The sequence below is a fragment of the Temnothorax curvispinosus genome, unplaced genomic scaffold (genome assembly GCF_003070985.1).
Source record: "Temnothorax curvispinosus isolate PA1 unplaced genomic scaffold, ASM307098v1 QBEX01011708.1, whole genome shotgun sequence".
NCBI lineage: Eukaryota > Metazoa > Arthropoda > Insecta > Hymenoptera > Formicidae > Temnothorax > Temnothorax curvispinosus.
The window spans coordinates 53263-72881 of NW_020221488.1; the positions used below are offsets into that span (position 1 = coordinate 53263).

General features: G+C 25.7%; 3 protein-coding genes across 3 annotated transcripts; all 3 read right to left on the reverse strand.

Annotated features, from left to right (window-relative positions):
* Positions 1-5027: 5027 nt before the first annotated feature.
* LOC112461742 (odorant receptor 43a-like) lies at positions 5028-8560 on the reverse strand. The gene is made up of 8 exons (XM_025027109.1): positions 8492-8560; positions 8253-8376; positions 7420-7681; positions 6789-6905; positions 6620-6710; positions 5873-6018; positions 5591-5723; positions 5028-5238 (listed from the first exon to the last, which is right to left on the reverse strand). Coding segments are annotated over exons 2-8 (801 nt in total). The 5' UTR covers positions 8254-8376; positions 8492-8560; the 3' UTR covers positions 5028-5187.
* A 2943-nt stretch (positions 8561-11503) lies between these two features.
* Positions 11504-12171, reverse strand: LOC112461745 (odorant receptor 43a-like). The gene is made up of 3 exons (XM_025027114.1): positions 12088-12171; positions 11798-11930; positions 11504-11594 (listed from the first exon to the last, which is right to left on the reverse strand). Exons 1-3 carry the CDS (start codon positions 12150-12152, stop codon positions 11544-11546), a joined length of 249 nt encoding a protein of 82 aa, XP_024882882.1. The 5' UTR covers positions 12153-12171; the 3' UTR covers positions 11504-11543.
* Positions 12172-16585: 4414 nt separating this feature from the next.
* Positions 16586-18554, reverse strand: LOC112461743. Its single transcript, XM_025027111.1, has 5 exons — positions 18442-18554; positions 18268-18358; positions 17259-17404; positions 16933-17065; positions 16586-16802 (listed from the first exon to the last, which is right to left on the reverse strand). Exons 1-5 carry the CDS (start codon positions 18537-18539, stop codon positions 16752-16754), a joined length of 519 nt encoding a protein of 172 aa, XP_024882879.1. The 5' UTR covers positions 18540-18554; the 3' UTR covers positions 16586-16751.
* Between the last annotated feature and the right edge of the window lie 1065 nt (positions 18555-19619).

The following is a 19619-nucleotide window of genomic DNA, read 5'->3' on the forward strand; positions in this document are numbered from 1 at the left end:
ACAACGTTATTATATAATAATGTTAAGCATGCAATAAATCCGAGATTAAATAGTTACAATTTTTAAGCGAGCTTACATACGTATATGTATTAACGTTATTATTAAATTCTCAAGTTAGAACCATTCGTCTTATTACACGATGGGAAGACTAAAAATGATTATTAATGGGATCGAAAAAAGTCGAAAATAATATCTGTTTTTCTTATCAAATCTTATATTATTATTATTGAAAGTTCTGATTTCAAAATTGTTGCAATAACTGTATGGATATTTTATTGTGTGCCACTGTACATATATATATTATCCATATTAATTAAAATTTTATTATTTTAATAAGCCAATTTTAATAAGCCTATTTAAGAAATGTTTTATATTAAGCATGTTGACACATAGTATGTATAAGATGGAAACTAATGATATAACTCGTGGACAACTCTTATAACAATCTAAGATTACATGTACACTGAGAAAAATAGGTTGGTGTACCACACCAATCAAAGTACAAAAAAATGCGTAAGCATTGTTTGATGGTAATTAAAGAGATAATATATTGTTAAAAAAACCTGTGCCAAAATTTTTCTAATTTTTTGATAATTTTGAAAAGAGAAGTAAAATGGAAGAATATATAGTTAACGAAATTTTATATAGTTTAACAAAGAAAAAAATTGTGCAAATTAGAAATTTGCACTTGACTTCCTCATAGAGGAAGTGATGTCTTAAGATGCTAATACGGCCCTCTGATTGGCTGATGACGCCTTAAGACTATACTTAAGACAATCTTGGATATAAGACCCGACTATAAATACCGGCCTTAAAGAATTATATATGAAATAAAAATAGAAAAGACTGAAGAATATAATAAAAATAAAAAATTTTGGTTATTTTTTTTAACAGAAATTAACCCCTTTATTATTAACAATTTTTATTAATTCTATTATATTTTTCAGTCTTTTCTACCCCTATTTCATATATAATTTGTTAAGATTTGGTTGATCAGTTCTGGAGTTGTAGAAATTTCTGTAAATTTGGCACAGACATACATACATACATACATATACACATACCGAAATTTTTTTTAATGCAATATTTCGACGTTTTAGAACACTCTGAACATATTGACATTAAAAACTCAAAAAAAAAACAATCTTTTCTTTGGTTTTTTCTACCCTTATTTTATATATAATTTTTTTAAATTTGGTTGATTAAAGCTAACTTTATACGCAATCAAAGATTCATATACGAATTTACGAAAACAAAGCTTCCTCTATGAGGAAGTAATATTGTTTAATCTATATTTCTCCATGTAAACTTTCGGTTTTAAAATTTTCAGATATAATAAACAAAATTTTTTCTTAATATTAATTTTTTTTATTTCAATATTTATTGCTTTTACCTAGCAATTTTAAACATTCCGCAGGCATGTTGAAGGAATGCTATAAGCATTGATCCAGACGCTACTAATACGGTTAATCCTATAAATATAGCTAAATTTATGTAGAGCAGCAATAGGTAGTAATATTTTTCTTGATCGATAAAACACTCAGTTGAGACTTGTAGACGATATGATCGAGACTTGTTTGCAGATAAAATAATGTTGTTAAAATCTGGCCACAATTGGGCGACAGTAATAACAAATACACTGCAAAAGAGACATACTAAACAACATTATAAAGACTTACAATTAGTCATATAAATTGTGGTTTTTTAACAATCTAAAATTTTAAAATTTATATTAGGATAAATACTGTATACGCGGTATTTGATATATGATTTTTTTCCCATAATTCAAATATATTTTCAAAATGCAGATTGTCCCGTTTTCATTATTATCTTTTATTTAATGCTTTTAACAATTATTAAAGTTTGGTTTTTATTTGAGCTATAAGTAATAAATATATAACTTAAAAATTTAATATTTACAGCGGTAGTAAAAAAATAAAATGTTTTTTACACACAATTATTAGATATTGTATTGTAAGACATTTGATATCTGATAAAATTACATACATTTTATTATAATAAGAATATATAAATAATTTAATCGCATAATCACATAATTATAATTATTGAAACGTATTGAAAAGAAAAAAAAATACAGAACAAAATATTTAATTTTAAGAATTTTAAGAATTGATTCTTGCTGTTTTCATTATTATACTTTTTAATATATTTAAATTTAAATAAAAAAATGGCGTTTTGTCTTTAAAATATTTCTTATGTTATAAAAACTTTAAACTTTTGGATGTATTTTGAATATTTTGGATATAAAATGAATAAAAGATAAAACATATTGCCTTACTTGTAAATGTAATCGTATAACGGTTTGCGATGTCCCCATATCTATCTATGATGGTAATTTCGTTTTTGTCCATTAAATCATCATAAATACACTGAAGTTGCTCCACTAAATTTTTTACCTGTTTGTTTAATAAGTTCTTATGTTATTTTTGTATCTCTTACAGCTCCTGCACACAAATCGCGGAAGCGGCAACCGTATCCGCAGCTTGTATGCTGAAGCAATTAGTAAAAATTTAAAATATTAGATGATTGCATAAGTTCGTACCTGATTTTCATAGTTGGCATTAAGTATAAAAATCGGGCACGAACTTATGCAATCATCTAATAGAAAATTATAATATTTATAGAATTATAAATATTTATTTAAACAAATATAATAAATAATTAACTCACTGTATTACTGTTAACGCAAAACGAGTTGTATTTTATTGCTATGCAAATGATACCAGAAGACAAAGCGAAAATCTTTATAATATCGTCTGTAGTACATTTAGTAGTTACAAATGTTGTAAACTGTAATCAATAATTTTCTGAAGAAGTTAGAAACATACATATTTTTATCTCTTATCAAAGTAATCTATGTATATTCTGCCTAATCATACGAAGTAAAAATGTTTGATTTATTGGAGCCGAACGCTTGAAACAATTCGCGCTGCTTTCTATCTGTTTTCTATCTGCCGATAATTGACCATTCTACTTTGTTTAATATTGTAAAACGTAAAACAACAATTTATAATTATGATAGTGCCTCATATATTTAATAATCTATTTAGAATTATTAATATTATTAAAAGAACGTAGATTTGATTACTCGTTAACATCTTTGTAGCTTAATTTAGAGGAATTTTAGATACTCAATTATTTGTCACTCTCAATCTATGTTTTTATTAAAGAAACATCTCCAAATTAATCAAAAAAAAATATCGAGAAAGTCTGTATATTAAATAAAATAATACAATCAGAATATCAACATACCTGACATATAATAAATGTTACAATAATACTAATGCAACAAAATGAGTGTAGTCGAGCAAGTTTCGATTTTTGGTAAGGCCATAAACCAACTATCAGCAAAAGAGTTCTATTAAGACTAAAATATTTATCCACGACACTGATCATTTCTCTGCTAGCATTAGGGTGCGTATAATGGGAATAAAAGAAATGAAGGTTTTCTTATCCCCACTATTTGGTCAATCTATTAAATATTTATATCTATATTTTCTACGTCTTTTCTGCTAGCAAAAATATTAACGTTCTATAATTTGAAATAATTCCGTAATTTAATGTACTTGCAACGTAAAAAATACAAAATACCTTCGTGAAATTGAAACACGCCGATTAAGTAATCGATTCAATGGCGAGAGAAATTCAACAGATGTTTTATTTCTCACAGTATATTGTGCAAGAGGAAAGTCATGGGGTAAAAATTGTACATCCGCACTAGACATGTCTCAGCGACTCTTCTGCACATGCTTCAATTCGATGTATATATATTCGTATGTTACATTTGATCCGTAATAGTGAGAATTCTTTAACAGTGTTACGTCCACTACACAAGTAAGTTGCAAGCGCATATAATATTATATACATATATAAAATTGTATATATAAAGAGGTTTGTCTTATACATTCTATTAAATATGTATGAATAAAGGACAAAACTTACTCAAAAAATGTTAAACTGAAAGCAATTATTATGACTGTTCGGTTATTATTGTATTCGGTTGATCGACTAAGTTTAAATATTAATTACATTTTCCTTTAGTACAATTTTAATGTTATACAATTTAATTGCGTAGTCTAACTAAAACGGCACAAAATAACAATAAAATCGAAACATTTGCGTTAACATTTTTGTTGGAAAGTTGCCATTAAATAATTGATTTAATGTTAAAAAAATTCTACAGATATTTTTTTTCTTTAAAACATTATCCTCACACACAACAGATGTTCTAAAGTGAAAGTTAGCAAACATATTATTTTCTTTCCGGCGATATTTAACCATATGTCCATTTCAATATGTATACTTGTACGTTGTATGTTACATATGATTTATCGGGGGAAAAAAAGTACTGCACCCATTATATAACATCAAAATTATGTAATATTTTCTATTATATTATTAATTTTTGTAAATTGATTCTTATTTTCTTATATTTACACACACACACATATATATATATATATATATATATATATATATATGCACATATAGTTTATATATATCTAACTATTTTCTTAAGTTATACATATACGTATGTATATATTTTATAAAACATGAAAAAATATAAATTTCCTCTTACCTCATGAGTATCTGTCTCATCGCATATTTTGACAGTTTTGAGTATCAAAGGGTTAATAGTGTCATGTAATAGTAATATAGTATAATATTACAGATAAATAGCATGTGCGTAGTGCTATTGTAATGTCTATAGTAAATATTAAATAAAAAATTAAGAAATAATGGCAGAACTGAAAATAATATTTATTTTGAGAGTACAATGTTTAAAAGCAAAATAAAATGATAATCAAATAATATATAATATGAAATCAGATTAAAATGTCCAAAAATGTTAAAATAGTACTAACATAAACTATTTAGAAAAGAAGAATAACACGTAAAATAAAGTCACTACTGCTTTACTTCATTTTTATCATATAATTTGTAAGAATTTAGAGTAAAGACATATTAATTACACATTGCATAGTGCAAACACATATTAATTACTTTTTTCTTATATTAAGAATTATTATAAAATCTTTTTTCGACCTCTTATTTTGCATCTCTTATTTAGCATGCTGTATTTACTTTTAACACATGAGGTATGTTGCACGCAATCTTTCATTAACTTTCCATTGATATAGTACTAATTGATTTATTATGTTTTTATTACCGCATGGAATACATGAGAGTAAAGTAAGATACGGATGCATTGAATAACTGTAACAAATCACATTAGCTTTTATTTCGTCGCACTGGGAAATAATAGTATATTGTACAACTAGCGGGAAAAGTGGTCGATTCTGAATGAGTGTGAAGTTGGTCGCACGAGCGAAGCAAGCGAAGCGACCATCACACTCATTTGGGCTCGACCACTCTTCCTGCACGAATTGTTCATACTATTTTTTCTAACAAAAGCGTGAAACAGGCCGCTTTTCGCGCTTGTTTTACAATTTCATTTCTCCACTAGTTGAGAAATGGCTCCATGTTTATATTTCACATGTAAAATATTTATATATGTTAAATATGTTTATATATTGATATACGAAATATGTATATAAAATATTTGTACCGTGCTAAAACATTCTAAAGATGCTATGAACAATCCACCAACATGCAGACCAAAACTTTTATTGCCTCTTTGTAACAGAAACAATATCAGCTTTTGTACAGGTAAAGGAGTGCTGTACCATCGAACTTTGTATCTGAAAGAGATAACATAACATGAAGAGTTTAAAGAAATAAGAACAATTATATAAAATTTTTACATTACATGTATATCTTTAAGTGTAATTAATTAAATCTATATCGATAAATGTATAAACATATAATATAAAGAAAACATATTGCTTACGCTGTAAGAAATACGTGATTATTATGATCTATAATTTGTTGTCCGACAAAATTAGATAAAAACATGTATATAAAACACATAAATGCAAATATAAGATTAACAAGAAGTTCCTCAGTATTATATTCGATTAATACAATCTGAAAAACCTATAATGTATGGTATTGAGATCAATTCCTACGAGAAGTATAGTACAAATATAATTTGTGGAAGAATTTAGTAACTTGTTAAAAATTAACGTCTTATATTAAACTACAAGTATTTTCTTGTACATGAAAATTATAAATTTTAATTAACAAAACTATACAATGTTTCTTATTGTTATACATTATAATTCTTTGATTATTTTTGTGGTAATTTTTATTTAATAAGTTTTGAAATGCATAATTTTGTTCTCTAGCTTTTTTACATAAAGAGACTTTTGTAAATTAAATATCTGACAAAAGTATAGTAATATTTTCTTGACATAATATTTTTTATTTATTATGGAAAATCCGTATGTCAGTAATTTACGAATCTGCATACTCATTTTGAAGTTAGATAATTCTAGAATTAAGTCATTGATTATCTTGATAATGTTAAAATCAAAATTTGAATAACATTTTGCTCCACAATCGTTATCCTAAAATTCTTAATTGAAGATATCAATGTTGTTAGTAGAAAGACAAGATCATTAACGTAATAAAGCAACATGTAAAATAATATGCAAATTATTAAGTGGGGATTTATTAAGTAGAAAAGAAGATTTACCCGAAAAATATTTAGGCTCAAACTGAGCACTCCGACTAGTATTAAAAACATGAATGATATTTCAAATTCGGATATTAGATGGTTGGAAAATCTATGGAAACAAAAAGATATATGTGTTATTGCGTACACTATAGTTCACTTATTATAAAACATGTATAGGTATACCAACGTTGTAGCTTTCCGATGAATATCTACAGCATGAATAATGCCTTTATAAGCTCGAATTTCGCTCTGCAGATTAATATTTTTTGTTACATAAAATTGTATTGCTCTCTCAATACGATAACTGTAAATAATTTGCTTATTAATATTTATATAAAGATTTATGTAAAATGGTGAATAATTTCAAAAAAATAACAAATTATGATTTTGTCTCGTTAATATTAGTTCAAAACATTAGATATACAAACTTTTATAATAAAATTGCAATATTTGTAATATCACGTAAACCTTTATTAAAAATTTTGAGATATAAAATTTTTAATATTTAATAGAACAGATATAAATAAAATATAATGTACTTTTCTTACTTGATTTTATTTGATACAAAATTCCACTTTTAACGCAAAACTAAAAAATAATTTTACGTACGCTATATTCTACAAGTATTAAAAAATGTATATCAAAAGTTTATTAATTTAATATGCTAACTATTTAAATGCACTTAGCATCCTCACATGTTTTGCAAAATAAAACTTTATATTTGTATAAAAAAATGTTTATCAAATGTGAATGTTAATAAGAAACGGAACTAATTTTTAATTAAAATCTTTTTATTATTCTTCCGTTTATTATTTTACCTAGCAATTTCAAACATTCCACAGGCATGCTGAAGATATGCAATGAGCATTGTTCCTGTTGCTACTATTGCGATACACCCTATGGCCATAGCTATATTTATATGAAAGAACGGTAAGTAAAAATACACTTTCTGATCTAAAAAATATTCAGTTGAAATCTGCAGGTGATGTGGTCGAGACACGTTCGCAGATAATATAATGTTAATAAAATTTTGTCCTATTTGGGCACCCATGAGAATAATTGTGCTAGAAAAGATAAACACTAAACAACATTACAAAATAATTATACAAAATGTTCTTTAACAATTTGAAATTTTACATTGCTACAAGTATATTGCATTCTAAAATATTTTATACTCTTGAATCTCTTCACTTTAAATAAAAACATAATAATCCTTTATTATATAGATTATATATTTAATTTACTATCTTCAATGTAAATTATTTTTAATACAATTAGTAAATATAGGATTTATAATTTTAAGAAATATTTATTATATTTAAAATTTTATAAGAAGCACTGTGCAGTGTGCAGTGTGTTATTGCATATTTTAATGTCTACATAAATTATTTCATTTCTTAGACATACTTCTTAAAATATTATATTTATAACACAGTATAAAAAGATTAATAATTTTTTAATTCCAACAGCATTATTTGATTCTAAGATACTTCTGTACGTGTTTATTTTTGATGCATTTAAGTACAAGCAATGTGTGACACTACTTTAAGCAATTCGAAATATAAGTATGATGTATAAAAGTTTTAATAGATAACATATTAATTGATGTGTAATCAAAAAGGATTGGAATAGTAAGCAAGAGATGTCTTACTTGTAGCCGTAAGGGTAGCCGTATAATATTTAGCGTTGTTTCCATATCTTTCTACGATATCAAATTCCTTATTGTCTCTCAGATCATTATAGATGTGCTGAATTTGTTCTATTAAATACTTTATCTATACTTTTAATAAATTTTTATACTTGTTTTAATAAAATTTAAAAAAATTAATAGTTTTCGGATTTTATATTTAAAGTATTAATTTGAACAAATACAATATACAATCAACTTACCGTTTCACTATTAATGTAAAAGGAATTGTATTTTATAATAAAACTGCTAAAAATAAGTACAGAAGAAAAAATCTTGATGATCAATTCTACAGTACATTTTGATGACAAAATTGTTGTAAGCTATAAGTAATAATATTTCTTAAAGAATTTAAATGAAAAAAATGTTGATATGCTTTTACTTTTACATATTTTATTTTGACATATTTTAGGTTATTCTTAGTTGTTATTTAATATATATATATATATATATATATATATATATATATATATATATATAAGAATTTTAAGTTAATCGTATAATTATAATTTTTATTTTATGTAAGTTGAATGTAACTAACGTACAATAGAATACAACATAATAACATATGTTGTTACATATACGTGTATATAAACGTATATGCGCACTCAAATAGTTTCTTTATGCAAATAAAGAATATAAGACTGTATATATTTTTTATACACTTCCAAAATAAACCAAGAATAGTTTTTGTATTTAACTGCACAATTGACATATTCTATAACAGAATTAACACTTTAAAGAAAATACTGAGTTTAAATTGACAAAAAAAATTTGCAAGTACGAATGGAATATGCCAACTTTAATTCTAATAATGTATATATTATCTTAGTACATGTCTATAGATCATAGAATTAAAATTGATATACCTGAAATATAATGCAAGTTATAAGAATAATAAAAATGCAGATTAATTGCAATCGAGCAAGTTTTGATTTTTCGTAAGGCCACAAACCAATTATCAGTAAAAGAGTTCGATTAAGACTGAAATATTTATCCACGACACTGATCATCTCTCTGCTAGCATTAAAGTACGTATAATGGAAATAAAAGAAATAAAGGTTTGTTTATCCCCACTATTTGGTCGATCTATTAAATATTTATATCTGTATTTCCTACGTCTTTTCTTCTAGCAAAAATATTAACGTTCTATAATTTGAGATAATTCCGTAATTTAATGTAATTGCAACGTAAAAAATACGAAATACCTTCGTGAAATTGAAACACTTGCAATTTAACACTATATCACCAAGATGCGGTCGCCGATTATGTAATCGATTCAATGGCGAGAGAAATTCAACAGATGTTTTTTTCTCATAGTATATTGTGCACGAGGAAAGCCATGAGGTAAAAATTGTTCATCCGTACTGGGCATGTCTCAGCGACACTTATGCACATGCTTCAGTTCGATATGTACATTCGTATGTTACATTTGATCCGTAATAGTGAGAATTCTTTAATGATATTATGTCAACCAAACAAATTAATTGTAAGCATATATACATATGTTTATGATATTGTATATATTGTATAGATAAGGAGTGTCACGTTTGACTACATTCTTGCCTGCAGAGTGACTGCCTATGTACAAGCATTATTGCGCATATGTAATAATTAAAAATACGTACGTACGTTTGCGCACATGGCCTTATTACGCACAAACACATTGCACACATGATTTTATTGCACACATGCAGATTGTACACATGACATTATTGGACATATACAAATTGCACACATGACTTTGAGAGCTTTCTAGCAAGCAACACAAGTCGACACAAACGTTTTTTCTTTTTAGCAATTAGTAACAATGATAAAACGACACTTGTGTCGACTTGTGTCGCTTGCTGAAAAGCTTCCTTTATTGCGCACATACACATGTTTTCAACTTTCTATACGAAGCAATATCCACTTCTTCCCATTACTGCTGCAGGGGGGAGGACGTAGCCACTCCTTTGCCTACATGTGTGCTGTCTATACACACATCAATAAATTACTTCCCTTAGCACTGACACAAATTGTTATATTTCTCAAATCTTTTTGTTAATAACTTTTTAATAAACAACGAGCAACGGCACAGTATATAAGTACAAACAGTAAGGACACTGAGCGTCGGCACCTTTGATGTAGTGAGTCCTAGGTCACATGACCTCTCTGTAGGATAGGGGGCTGTAAGAGAGAAAGAGAGAGAAATATCTTCTTTCTCTTTGTCATACATACAGGCCGTCATGTTCTCTGTAGGATATATCGATCATGCGCACTGGAAATTGACGACCACTAAAAAAGTAGTGTCCCTACTGTATGTACTTATACTGTGGCAATGGCTAAAACCTGAAAAAAAGTTGTGTGTGCAAAGTGTTAATATATATAATTTTCTTATTTTATGTGTGCAATGTGTACGAGCGCAATAATGTCATATGTGCAATCTGCATGTGTACAATGTGTTTGTGCGTAATAAAACCATGCATATGCGCAAACGTACGTTCGTATTTTTAATTATTACTGTGCGCAATAATGTTTGTAGACAATCGCTCTGTAGGCAATTGGGAATGTCGGCAAACGAAGCTGTTGACAACGGCGAATGTAGGCAAACGGAACCTCCCGTATATCTATATATGTATATACGTATAGATTTACTTTCATAATTTTTGATTTTTTAAGTATATTCTGCTGAATAGAACTAAATAAAACCAAAAATTAAGAAATCAGGTAATCAAGAAAATATTTAAGAAGGAAATAAATATGAATTTTAAATCTCAGTTTTAGGAACATCAATAAAAAAGACATAAACAAAATCAATATTAGAACAATTAAATGTTTTGAAAGAGCTGATGTATTGTTAAATAAGAAGGAAAAAGTATCAAATTATTATTATTCATTTTAATTTATTTTTGTAAATATAAATTAATTGGTAATACAAATAGATACAATATTTCATAACTTTGTAAATGTTAATATCGAAATTTTTCTACGTATAATATGAATATTAAACATAAATTAAAGTTTTTAGTTTTCCTTTCGCGATGTTATACAGGTATGTATATGTATATATGTTACTTACAGGTATAAAGGCGATAGAAATACATATTAATTATTTTTTTCTTCTATTAAGAATTATTATAAAATCTCTTTTTCAAACTTTTATTTTGCATCTCTTACTTAGCATGCTGTATTTATTCTACACATGAAGTATTTACACATAATCTTTTATTAATTTCCCATCGACATAGTATTAATTGATATATTATGTTGTTATTATCGCATTGAATACATGATAGTAAAGTAAGATATGGATGCATTGAATAACTGTAACAAATCATGTTTTGCTTTTATTTTGTCGCATTAAGAAATAAATATATTTTCAATATATTATAAAATGAAATTTTTGTATATTGTAAATAACATTATTAATACAATTATATATCACATGTGAAATATTTGTATATGTTAAATATTTGTATATTGATATATGAAATGATATATAAAATGATATATATAATATTTTGTACCGTGCTAAAACATTCTAAAGATGCTATGAACAATCCACCAACATGCAGACCAAAACTTTTATTGCCTCTTTGTAACAGAAATAATATCAGCTTTTGTACAGATAAAGGAGTATTGTACCACTGAACTTTGTATCTGAAAGAGATAACATAACGTGAAGACTTCAAAAAAATAAGAACAATTATATAAAATTTTTACATAGATATTACATATAGATATCTGTAAGTGTTATTAATTAAATCTATGTCGCTAAATATATAAATATATAATATAAAGTAAACATATTGCTTACGCTGTGACAAATATGTGATTATTATGATCTATAATTTGTTGTCCCACAAAATTGGATAAAAACATATATAAAAAACATATGAATGCAAATATAATATTAATAAGAAGTTCCTCAGTATTATATTCAATTAATACAATCTGAAAAATCTAATATACAGTATTGAGATCAATTCTCCTACGAGAAATATAATATAAATATAATTTGTGGAAAAATTTGGTAACTTGTCATATAAATTAATGTATTAAATTACAAATATTTTTATACATAAAAATTATAAATTTTAATTAACAAAATTATTCTTTATTCTTATGCATTGTAAATCTTTACATAATTTTGTCTTAATTTTTTATTTATTAAATTTTAAGATGCATAATTTTATTTTCTAACTATTTTGCATAAAGAGAATTTTGTAAACTAAATATCCGGCAAAAGTATAGATAGTAATATTATTTTGACATAATATTTTTTTTTCTAACGCGAGCGTGAAATGGGCCGTTTTTCGCGCTTGTTTTGAGTGAGCAAAACGATCCATTTCGCATCGATGACATAAGCGTTGAGAAATGGAGTCATTTCTTAACTGTGGAGAAATGAAATTGTAAAACAAGCGAAAAGCGGCCTGTTTCACGCTCTTGTTAGGAAAAATAGTATGAACAACTCATGGAAAGAAGAGTGGTCGAGTTCAAATGAGTGTGATGGTCGCACTCGTTTCGTTCGTGCGACCAACTTCACATTCATTCAGAATCGACCACTTTTCCCACTCGTTGTACAATATATTATTTTATTATGTAAAATTCGTATGTCAATAATTTAAGAATCTGAATTTATTTTAAAGTTAGATAATTCTAGAATTAAATCGCTGGTAACATTAAAATAAAAAATTTGAATAATATTTTGCTCCACAATCATAATTCTAAAATTCTTAATTAAAGGTATATTAATGTTGTTAATAGAAAGACAATAAAGTCATTAACGAAATAAAGCAACATGTAAAATAATATGCAAATTATTAATTGGGGATTTATTAAGTAGAAAAAAAAGGTTTACCCGAAAAATATTTAGGCTCAAACCGAGCACTCCGACTAGTATTAAAAACATGAATGATATTTCAAATTCGGATATTAGATGGTTGGAGAATCTATAGAAACAAAAAGGTATATGTGTTATTGCGTATACTATAATTCACATATTATAAAACATGTATACCAACGTTGTAGCTTTCCGATGAATATCTACAGCATGAATTATGCCTTTATAAGCTAGAATTTTGTTTCGCAGGTTATTTTTTGTTATATAAACTTGTATTGCTCTCTCGATACGGTAACTGTAAATAATTTATTTATTATTATTTATATGAAGCTTTATGCAAAATAGTCAATAATAAAAAAAAATTTGTCCAGTTAATATTTGCCCCAAAACATTTAGATATACGAGAACGTTTATGATAAAATTGCAATATTTGTAATATTATGTAAACCCTATTATAAGATATAAACAAAATTTAATGTACTTTTCTTACTTAATTTTATTAAATTCAAAATTCCACTTTTAATGCAAAACTAAAAAATAATTTTAAGTACGTTATATTCTATATGTATTAGAAAATGCATATCAATTAAAGATTATTATTTTAATATGCCAACTATTTAAATGTATTTAGCATTTTTACATATTTTGTATAATAAAACTTTATATTCGTATAAAAACATATTTGTCAAATCTGAATGTTAATGGAAAACGGAACTAATTTTTAATTAAAATTTTTTTGTTATTTTTACGTTTATTATTTTACCTAGCAATTTTAAACATTCCGCAGGCATGCTGAAGATATGCAAGGAGCATTGACCCTGTTGCTACTAATGCGATACACCCTATAGCCAAAGCTACATTTATATGAAAGAGAGGTAAATAAAAATACACTTTCTGATCTAAAAAATATTCAGTTGAGATCTGTATGTGATGTGGTCGAGACACGTTTGCAGATAATATAATGTTGATAAAATTTTGCCATAATTGGGTACCCATAAAAATTACTATACTAGAAAGGACTAAACAACATTATAAAATAGTAATACGAAATGTTCCCTAAAAATTTGAAGTTTTACATTGCTACAAGTATATCACATTCTTATACAATATTTTATGTTCTTGAATCTCTTTACTTTAAATAAAAACATAATAATCCTTATTATATAGATTATATGTTTACTATCTTCAATGTAAATTATTTTTAATTTTATTTACTTACAATTAGTAAGTATAGGATTTATAATTTTAAGATATATTTGTTATTTAAAATCTTATAAAGAGCACTATGCAGTGTGTTATTGTATATTTTAATGTCTACATAAATTATTTCATTTCTTATATAGACATGCTTCTTAAAATATTATATTTATAACGCAGTATAAGAAGATAAAATATTTTCTAATTCCAAAAGCATTATTTGATTTTAAGACACTTCTGTATGCTTTCATCTTTGATGCGTTTAATTAAGTCCAAGCGACAATGTGATACTACTTTATGCCATTCGAAATAAGTATTTTAATGTATAAAAAAGTTTTAATAAAAAATATATTAATTGATTTGTAATCGAAAAGGAATAGTAAATACAAGAAAGATTAGAAATCCGAAGATGTGTGTGTCTTACTTGTAAGGATAGCCGTATAATATTTAGCGTTGTTTCCATATCTTTCTATGATATCAAATTCGTTATTGTTTCTCAAATCATTATAGATTTGCTGAATTTGTTCTATTAAATACTTTATCTGTACTTTTAATAAATTTTTAAACTTATTTTAATAGAATTTATAAAAATTAGTAGTTCTCAGATTTTTTATATTTAAATTATTTATTTGAACAAATACAATAGACGATCAACTTACCGTTTCACTATTAATGTAAAAGGAATTGTATTTTATGACAAATACGCTAAACATAAGTACAGAAGAAAAAATTTTGATGATAAATTCTGCAGTACATTTTGAAGACAAAATTGGTGTAAGCTATAAGTAATAATATTTTTTAAAAGATCTGAATGAAAAAACGTCGATATTCTCTTTACTTTGACATATTTTAAGCCATTCTTAGTTATTATTTAATATAACAATGTTAAATTAGTCATATATTATTTCACGTAAGTCTAATGTAATTAACATACAACAGAATATGACATAATAACATATTGCTATTTATATACGTGCATACAGACGTATATGCGCACTTAAATAGATTTTTTAGGTAAATAAAAAATAAGAAGTATATAGTATATTATTACACTTCCAAAATAAACAAAGAATAGTTTCTGTATTTAACTGCACAATTGATATATTCTATAACACAATTAACACTTTTAAGAAAATATTGAGTTTAAATTGATAGAAAGATTTGCAAGTATAATCGGAATATGCCAATTTTAATTTTAATGATAATGATATACATATATTATCTTAGTATGTGTCTATAGATCATAGAATTATAATTTGCATACCTGAAATATAATGCAAGTTATAAGAATAACATAATTGCAGATTAATTGCAATCGAGCAAATTTTGATTTTTTATAAGGCCACAAACCAACTATCAGCAAAAGAGTTCGGTTAAGACTGAAATATTTATCCACGACACTGATCATCTCTCTGCTAGCATTAAAGTACGTATAATGGAAATGAAAATGAAAGAAATGAAGGTTTTGTTTATCCCCACTATTTGATTGATCTATTAAATATATATATCTGTATTTTCTACGTTTCTTCTTCTAGCAAAAATATTAACGTTCTATAATTTGAGATAATTCCCTAATTTAATGTAATCGAAATTTAAGAGGTACGAAATAACTTCGTGAAATTGAAACACTTGCAATTTAACGCTATATCACCAAGACGCGGTCGCCGATTAAGTAATCGATTTAATGGCGACAGAAATTCAACAGATGTTTCTTTCTCATGGAGTATAATCCACGAGAGAAGTTTTGAAGTAAAAGTTACGCAAGCGCATTAACCGTTTCTTACTTACCGGTGGTGTATTCATCTTTGTTCTTTCAACGGGTACAGTCGTAAGTTACTTTTGAGATTCTTCAGAATAAAAATGCTTTAAAAATATGATATCTACTATAAAATTACGATCTGTAAAGTATATAATATCATTTCTCGCAAAATAAATAATTTTGTTTTATATATTTTTTTATTATCCAGCATCTTTTTTCCTTTTTATTAAAAATTATAAAATTTTAGAATATAAAGATGTATGGAGTTAAAAACTTAAGCAAAGAAAGAATTTTGTAAAAGCAAAAAATTTTGCAAGAGCAGTAACATACATTTTTAAAATGCAAGTAAATAAAAAAGTAAAACAAAATTTCTACTATGTGTTAGAGCGAGGTTTTTAAAACATGAAAGTACTGTTAATAAAATAAAAGACATACAACAAATTATTATAACTTATTTCAACTTATTCTCACATATTTTACAAATGTGTAATAATTGATTGTACGGAATGTAAAATAGTTATATTATGTTTCTTACAAAAATTACTATAGAACTTCTTAGTTTGTTGTTATCTAATTTACATACATTTTTTTATATAATCCGCGATATTTCTTACTTAAGGTGTACTGTATCATTTTTTACTAAATTCATCCCCATGGTGTTAGTCGATATGTTTTGCTATCACTATCTCGTTGAATGCATAACGATAAAATAAGATATAGATGTATTTAACAACTGCAACAAATAATCTTTGTTTTATTTCTTTAAACGAAGGAAAAAGAAAGACAAAGTGAGAGAGGGAGAGACGAAAAAAATATAATATCTATATTCATTTTATTATCATATTTAAAAAAAAATGCCGTACCGTAGCAAAACACTCCAAAGATGCCACAAACAATCCACCTAAGGTTAGCCCATAAAATTTGTTGCCTCTCTGTATTAGTAATAGTATTAGCTTTTGTATATGTAGAGGAGCTAGATACCATTGGATTTTGTATCTACATATGACGATATAATAAATCGATAATTTGAGAAAAGAAAGAGACGAGTAATATCGCATTATATTTGTTTTCGTGTATCATATTAAAAAATTAAAAAGTAAAATATTAATTTCTACTTCTATTATTGTAAAATAATATAATAACATAATAATATAATAATATAATAACATAGTAAGAAAATATTTCTTACGCCGAATCAAACATATAATTATAGTGATCCGTAACTTCTTGTCCAATGAGATTGGCTAGAAACATGTATAAGAGACAACTAATTGATGATAAATAAGGCATGGAAAATTCTTCAATATTATAACCCGATGATGTAATCTGAAAAACCTAATAGGGCGAAAATTAACATTGTAATCAATTTAAATAAAAAAATCGTGTGACTATGTAAAGAATATAATTAATATACATATTATCAAAGAAATCTAAACATAAGTTTAAAATTAACATAATTCAGAATTTAAATTATGGAATATCTGAATAATACTGAAATCCAAATTTGAAAAAGCTTTGACTTGCTTACAAGCAAAAATTCTTTATTTAACATCTTGTGACTACCATGGTTGTCACGATCGGCGCTTTTCAGTGGCGTCCTAGTGGTCACTAATAATTAGCTTCTTCAAAATTTTTAAAAACATTAATGCCATTTAATATAAAATTTTTTGTTACATAAATAACTGGATAACAACGTAAAGTAAAAAGTTTGCAACTTAACACACTATTCATATGAAGATATAGTCTTATTTAATAATATTATATAATATTTTATTTATATGATTACCTATGATAATGAAAATTTTACTATGGGCGTACTGTGGTAAGATATATAAAACTCACTGGACAGACAATGTGTGTATTAAAATGTTTTAAGTTATTAAATAACAAAAATATTCTTACATTATTTTAAGCATTAAGCAATTGTTATTCATTTCTTACTTAATTTTACTACGTTAAAAATTGCAAATTTTATATAAATCTTACTTTAACACAAAATTATAATTTAAATATTAGGAAAATATTTTTAAAAGTTATATAATTATGTAGTGTATATTTATATAAAGATAAAAAGTTACGGAGTTGAAAATGAATAAACTAGTTTTTCAATCAATCATTAATCATCAAATATTAATTAATGTCATCTTATTAGATTATTTAGAAATAATCTATTAAGGTTAGAAATAAACAAAACTTACTCGAAATATATTGAAGCTTAAAGTTATCACTGCGATTCCCATTAAAGCCATGAACGTTACTTCAAATGTGGATCGTATTAATTCGCAATACCTTTAAATATAAAAATACATAATAATTAAAGAAAAATATATGTATGTGTTAATACATTATTATATAATAAAATAAATACTAACGCAATTGCTTTTCGTTGAATGTCTATAGCACATATTAAACTTTTATGAAGCAAATTCGTATTCTGCAGTATAACATTTTGTGATACATAAATTTTCATCGCGCTTTCGATACGGTAACTGTGAATAATTAAAATGTTTTAGTTATGTATAAATTTATCTGACAAAGCTACGAAGTAAATAATATTCTCAAAATTGGGTAACAAATAAAATATAATAAATTAATTTTGGGAGGTTAAGAAAGTGTGGGTAATGTAGAATAGTGGAGTAATATAAAATGCTACAGTATCTAGCCTATTAATTGTTACAATCTAGTGGTCAGCAGTAAAATCACTAGCTGTTGAACTCCTAACTGAACGTACAAAGCAACAGTGTATAGTACAAGGTGTCATGTAGTTACATATAATTTAAGATTTTGTGTATCGCTACTTGCGTAAGTTACTTTATAAACTTTTATTTTGCAGTCAATCTACTTCACAGATTCATAGTTGCTTTAAATAGTTCTCAAGTTATCTTAAAAAAAGTTCAGGATATTCCATATTATACTCACACTTTCTCTACTTATGTATTATATAAGAATGAATTGGAAGAAATAGTAAACATCCTTTAAAATCTCTGTTAAGTTTAAAGATAGATAAAATATCTAACAAAAAAGATGGTATACTTAAGAGTCCAAATGTGATGGCTTTCTTAAGTTTATTTTAAAATAACGAATTTTAGTATTTGAAAACTCTTTGCATGTAAATGCTATATACGTATATGTATAAGTTTATTTTTTTAATGATTTATGCTTTCTATATACTTCGCGGCTTATTACAACAAATTAAGATATTGTTTCACATTTCTATAAAATAGGAAACACGATTCTTTCTTTTAATACAAATTTTTAATTATTCGTATGTTTCTTTTTTTACATTAAACATATATGTATTATGTTTTTACCTAGCAATTTTTAACATTCCGCAGGTATACTGTAGATATGTATAAAGAAATGTTCCTGTCGCTAATAAAATAAATAATCCTACGTAGTAATATATGTACATATGCAATAACAGTAAGTAGAAATATTTCTCTTGATCGATAAAATATTCAGTCACAATATATAGATGGCGTTGATGAGATCCATTTATAGACAAGATAATGTCACGAAACCTTGGCCACAATTGTATGACTATATGAAC